Source organism: Palaemon carinicauda, chromosome 28 (genome assembly GCF_036898095.1).
Source record: "Palaemon carinicauda isolate YSFRI2023 chromosome 28, ASM3689809v2, whole genome shotgun sequence".
In the NCBI taxonomy this organism is placed as follows: Eukaryota; Metazoa; Arthropoda; class Malacostraca; order Decapoda; family Palaemonidae; genus Palaemon; species Palaemon carinicauda.
In genome coordinates this window covers 2,168,476-2,173,428 of record NC_090752.1, presented here as the reverse complement: position 1 = coordinate 2,173,428, position 4,953 = coordinate 2,168,476, and the positions used below count along the sequence as shown (strand labels likewise).

At 36.3% G+C, this 4,953-nt stretch overlaps 2 protein-coding genes across 2 annotated transcripts in view; one reads left to right on the top strand and one right to left on the bottom strand.

Moving 5' to 3' along the window:
- The window catches only part of LOC137621973 (ionotropic receptor 21a-like), a 194,940-nt gene that overhangs the window by 87,271 nt on the left and 102,716 nt on the right, over positions 1-4,953 (bottom strand). The gene's annotated exons all lie outside the window — the stretch shown is intronic.
- jeb (jelly belly) overlaps positions 1-4,953 on the top strand; it is a 20,578-nt gene that overhangs the window by 14,012 nt on the left and 1,613 nt on the right. Inside the window, 2 exon segments of the mRNA XM_068352468.1 lie at positions 4,332-4,402; positions 4,404-4,493. Coding sequence (XP_068208569.1) covers positions 4,332-4,402; positions 4,404-4,493 — 161 coding nt within the window.

The following is a 4,953-nucleotide window of genomic DNA, read 5'->3' as shown; positions in this document are numbered from 1 at the left end:
TAAGGAATATATTGCGTCTAGCAGCTAATTAGTGAATTCAAATGACACCCCAATAATTCAACTAATAGCTTAACAGAAAATTGAAATAAGACTCCAATAATTCCACTGTCCACCTCGCAGCTAGTCAACAAATTCAAATAAGACTTTAATCACTCAACTGTTCGCTAACAGCTATTTAGCGAATTTAAATGAGACTTTGGTCGTTCGACTGCCTGCTAACAGCTATTTAGCGAATTTAAACGAGACTTTAGTCGTTCGACTGCCTGCTAACAGCTATTTAGTGAATTCAAATGAGACACTTTAGTCGTTCGACTGCCTGCTAACAGCTATTTAGCGAATTTAAATGAGATTTTAGTGTTCGACTGCCAGCTAACAGCTATTTAGCAAATTCAAATGAGATTTAGTTGTTCAACTGCACGCTAGCAGCTATTTAGCAAATTCAAATGAGATTTTAGTTGTTCGACTGCCAGCTAACAGCTAACTAGCGAATTCAAATGAGAATTTAGTTGTTCGACTGCACGCTAGCTGCTATTTAGCAAATTCAAATGAGATTTTAGTTGTTCAACTGCACGCTAGCAGCTATTTAGCAAATTCAAATGAGATTTTAGTTGTTCGACTGCCAGCTAACAGCTAACTAGCGAATTCAAATGAGAATTTAGTTGTTCGACTGCACGCTAGCTGCTATTTAGCAAATTCAAATGAGATTTTAGTTGTTCAACTGCACGCTAGCAGCTATTTAGCAAATTCAAATGAGATTTTAGTTGTTCGACTGCCAGCTAACAGCTAACTAGCGAATTCAAATGAGAATTTAGTTGTTCGACTGCACGCTAGCTGCTATTTAGCAAATTCAAATGAGATTTTAGTTGTTCAACTGCACGCTAGCAGCTATTTAGCAAATTCAAATGAGATTTTAGTTGTTCGACTGCCAGCTAACAGCTAACTAGCGAATTCAAATGAGAATTTAGTTGTTCGACTGCACGCTAGCTGCTATTTAGCAAATTCAAATGAGACTTTAGACGTTCGACTGCCCTAACAGCTATTAGCGAATTCAAATGAGATTTTAGTCGTTCGACTGCCAGCTAACAGCTAATAGTGAATTCAAAGATTTAGTCATTCGATTGCCCGCTATAGCTATTAGCAATTCAAATAAGACTTTAATCATCCGACTGCCCACTAACAGCTAATCAGCGAATTCAAATGAGAATTTAGTCATTTGACTGCCTGCTAACAGCTAATTAGTGAATTCAAATAAAACTTTAGCAATTTGACTGCCCGCTAATAGCTAATCAGCGAATTCAAGTAAGACTTCAATAATTTGCCTGTCCACCTAATTAGCCGATCGCCACACAATTTCCCAAAAACTTTCCCTTACTACATTAACCCACTTAGACTTTTCCAACTCCTTCCTTCCTTCCTCGCAAGAGCTTCCAAGTTTGCCCTCCCACACAACCAACCGCCGCGAGAACAGACTAAAGTTAAATTCGCCTGGAGAAAAAATCAAAACATTCTCAAAGTGCGAGAAGAAAACAAAATAAGCCTTGGTATAATTTTGAAGTAAGCCATACTGGAAATAAGATCAAAGGTTTTCGCCAGAGGTTTCGTGCTCTTGGCTTTATACGGAGTTTGGGCAGCCCTGGCTGGATCCTGTTGGCTCTCCCTTCTCCAGCTTCTTCTTGTTTACATTCTTCCTCTTCTTTTTTTTTATCGAGGCTAAGAAGTTAAAGTTTACGCGGGCGAGATGGCTTTATTTTTTTAAAGGCACTTTGTAATCCTTTGATAATTTGCGGCTATTTTTGAGCAACATTCGTTTTTAGATCAAGCCAACTTTTTGTGAGACAAGGGCTCTTTTCATTTAACACTTTAATGGCTGCTATTCTGGTCCTCTATTGCAGGGGAACCTTACTCTCTACAGAGTAAGGTTTTATTGTATACATTCCAAGGAATTCAGCATTTAACATTCGTTTTTAGATCAAGCCAACTTTTTGTGAGACAAGGGCTGTTTTTATTTAACACTTTAATGGCTGCTTTTTTGGTCCTCTATTGCAGGGGAAGCTTACTCTCTACAGGGCCTTTTGTAATTCGTTTTATAGTATACATTCCATGCCTTCATGGCATACAGCATTTCATACCGAATATTGCTCGTTTATTGTCAAATCCATATTATCAAAGGACGTTTTTTAGATCAATCCAACTTTTTGTGAGACAAGGGCTGTTTTTATTTAATACATTAATGGCTGCTTTTCTGGTCCTTTATTACATGGGAACCTTACTATCTACCTGACATTTCGTAATTCGTTTTATTGTATATATTCAAAGGCATTCAGCATTTCACATTCGTTTTGAGATCAACCTCAGTTTTTGTGAGACAAGGGCTATATTATTTAACACTTTAATGGCTGCTTTTCTGGTCTCTATTACTGGGGAACATTACTCTCTACAGGACCTTTCGTAGTTCATTTTATTATATACATTCCAAGGCATTCAACATTTCATACTGAATATTGCTCGTTTATTGTCAAATCCACATTATCGAAGCACTTAGAAAAAAAGTCTTCAGTTTCCTCATGAAAGCCCTTAATTTCTTCATTCTTTCCAATGTCTAGTGGGAGCTTATTGTATAGCATTGGGGCGCATATTTGAAAGCTCTAGAACCTACAGTAGATATATTAGCACTAAAAGCTAAGTCAGGGACCTAAAATGGCCCTTGAAAATACTGGAAGTATTGCGGAAGAAATTGGATTAATTGTTTTATAATAATTCTGCGATTAATAACAAAAGCGTCGGGGACTTTTTTTTTTTTTTTTTTTTTTTTTTTTTTGTACATGATTATTGACGATATATAAACATTGCCAGAGATATGACGTTTTTTTCCAATGTCGCAAATCTATTACCAATGCTTGATTGTAGACGGTGTATAAACATTGCCAGATATATAGATTTTTTCGAAAATTGAAAATATCTTACCAAGGATATGATTTTTAGTATTAATAAAGAGAACACTGCCATAATATTTACATTTCTTATCGCTATTATGCATTGATGTACGTCTTCCTCGTAAACTTTTCATCTTATGTGAAACTGCTTAATATTCGTACCTTCGTCTTCATCCTAATAAGTATCCAATAATTAAGGGGTCGGTTGCCTGGATTTGTCTTCTCTAACTATTTCGGTTGAACTTATCTTTCTCCACGAAATCCCTCTTCTTTAGGAGATCCTTCTTTCCTTATTTATACCATATATTCCTTTGTGTATTCATACTTATTCATACCATATAATCCTTTGTGTATTCATACTTATTCATACCATATAATCCTTTGTGTATTCATACTTATTCATACCATATAATCCTTGTGTATTCATACTTATTCATACCATATAATCCTTTGTGTATTCATACTTATTCATACCATATAATCCTTTGTGTATTCATACTTATTCATACCATATAATCCTTTGTGTATTCATACTTATTCATACCATATATTCCTTTGTGTATTCTATACTTATTCATACCATATATTCCTTTGTGTATTCATACTTATTCATACCATATATTCCTTTGTGTATTTAAAGTCATTATTAAATAGATTTGTGTGATAATACAATAAAATGTTGGAATAACTCGCTGTATTTATTGCTTTATCAATAAACAGTTCGGAGTTCTAGAAGGATGGATAAAATTCCTTCTATACTTTAGAATTTTGTAAAGGGAATTTATCGAAAACTATTAAATACAACAACAACAACAACAACAACAATAATAATAACACCATATTTCCTTCAACCCATAATTTCTAATCCTTATAAGGCTGACTTCCTAAAAGAGTGTGATTAATAACAATAACAATAACAACAACAACAACATTTTCCTTCAACCCATATTCTAGTCCTGTGTAGTTAATAACAACAACAACAACAACAACAACAACACTTTATTTCAACCCATAATTCTAATACTGATAAGGCTAATTTCCTTAAGAGTGCAATTAACAACAACAACAACAACAACAACACTTCCCTTCAACCCCTAATTCTAATCTGGTAAAGCAAATTTTCTTAAAGAGTGTGATTATTAATAACAACAACAACAACAACAACAACAAGAAAAAAACACTACCCTTCAACCCCTAATTCTAATCTGGTAAAGCAAATTTTCTTTAAGAGTGTGATTAATAACAACAATAACAACAACAACAACAACAATAACACTTCCCTTCAACCCCTAATTCTAATCCTTGCTAAATCCAATTCCCTTAAAGAACGAAATTGATAATAACAACAACAATACCCACAACAATAACAATAACAACAACCTTCTCCCTTCCTTGCAGAGTGCCCAATAGGCAGCGACGGGACGCGCAAGAGGTACTGCCCGACACCCTACGATTCGGGCGAGCCGGAATTGCATAGAAGATATGCAGTTGTGCGATGGCGTGCCCCAGTGCCCCAATGAGGAGGATGAGGCACCCACACATTGTCTCTTCTATGGAGCTGTAAGTATGCCCATATTCTCTCTCTCTCTCTTCTCTCTCATCTCTCTCTCTCTCTCTCTCTCTCTCTCTCCTCTCTCTCTCTCTCCTGTTATCTATAATCTAGCCTCTCTCTCTCTCTCTCTCTCTCTCTCTCTCTCTCTCTCTCTCTCTCTCCTGTTATCTATAATCTAGCCTCTCTCTCTCTCTCTCTCTCTCTCTCTCTCTCTCTCTCTCTCTCTCTCTCTCTCTCTCTCTCTCTCTCTCCTGTTATCTATAATCTAGCCTCTCTCTCTCTCTCTCTCTCCTCTCTCCTCTTCTCTCTCTCTCATCTCTCCTCTCTCTCTCTCTCTCTCGTGTTGCACCCTTGTGTGTTATCTATTATCTCGTGTTATCTATTATCCATCTTGCAGATATAAATCTCTCTCTCTCTCTCTCTCTCTCTTCTCTCTCTCTCTCCTCTCTCTCTCTCTCTCGCGTTGCA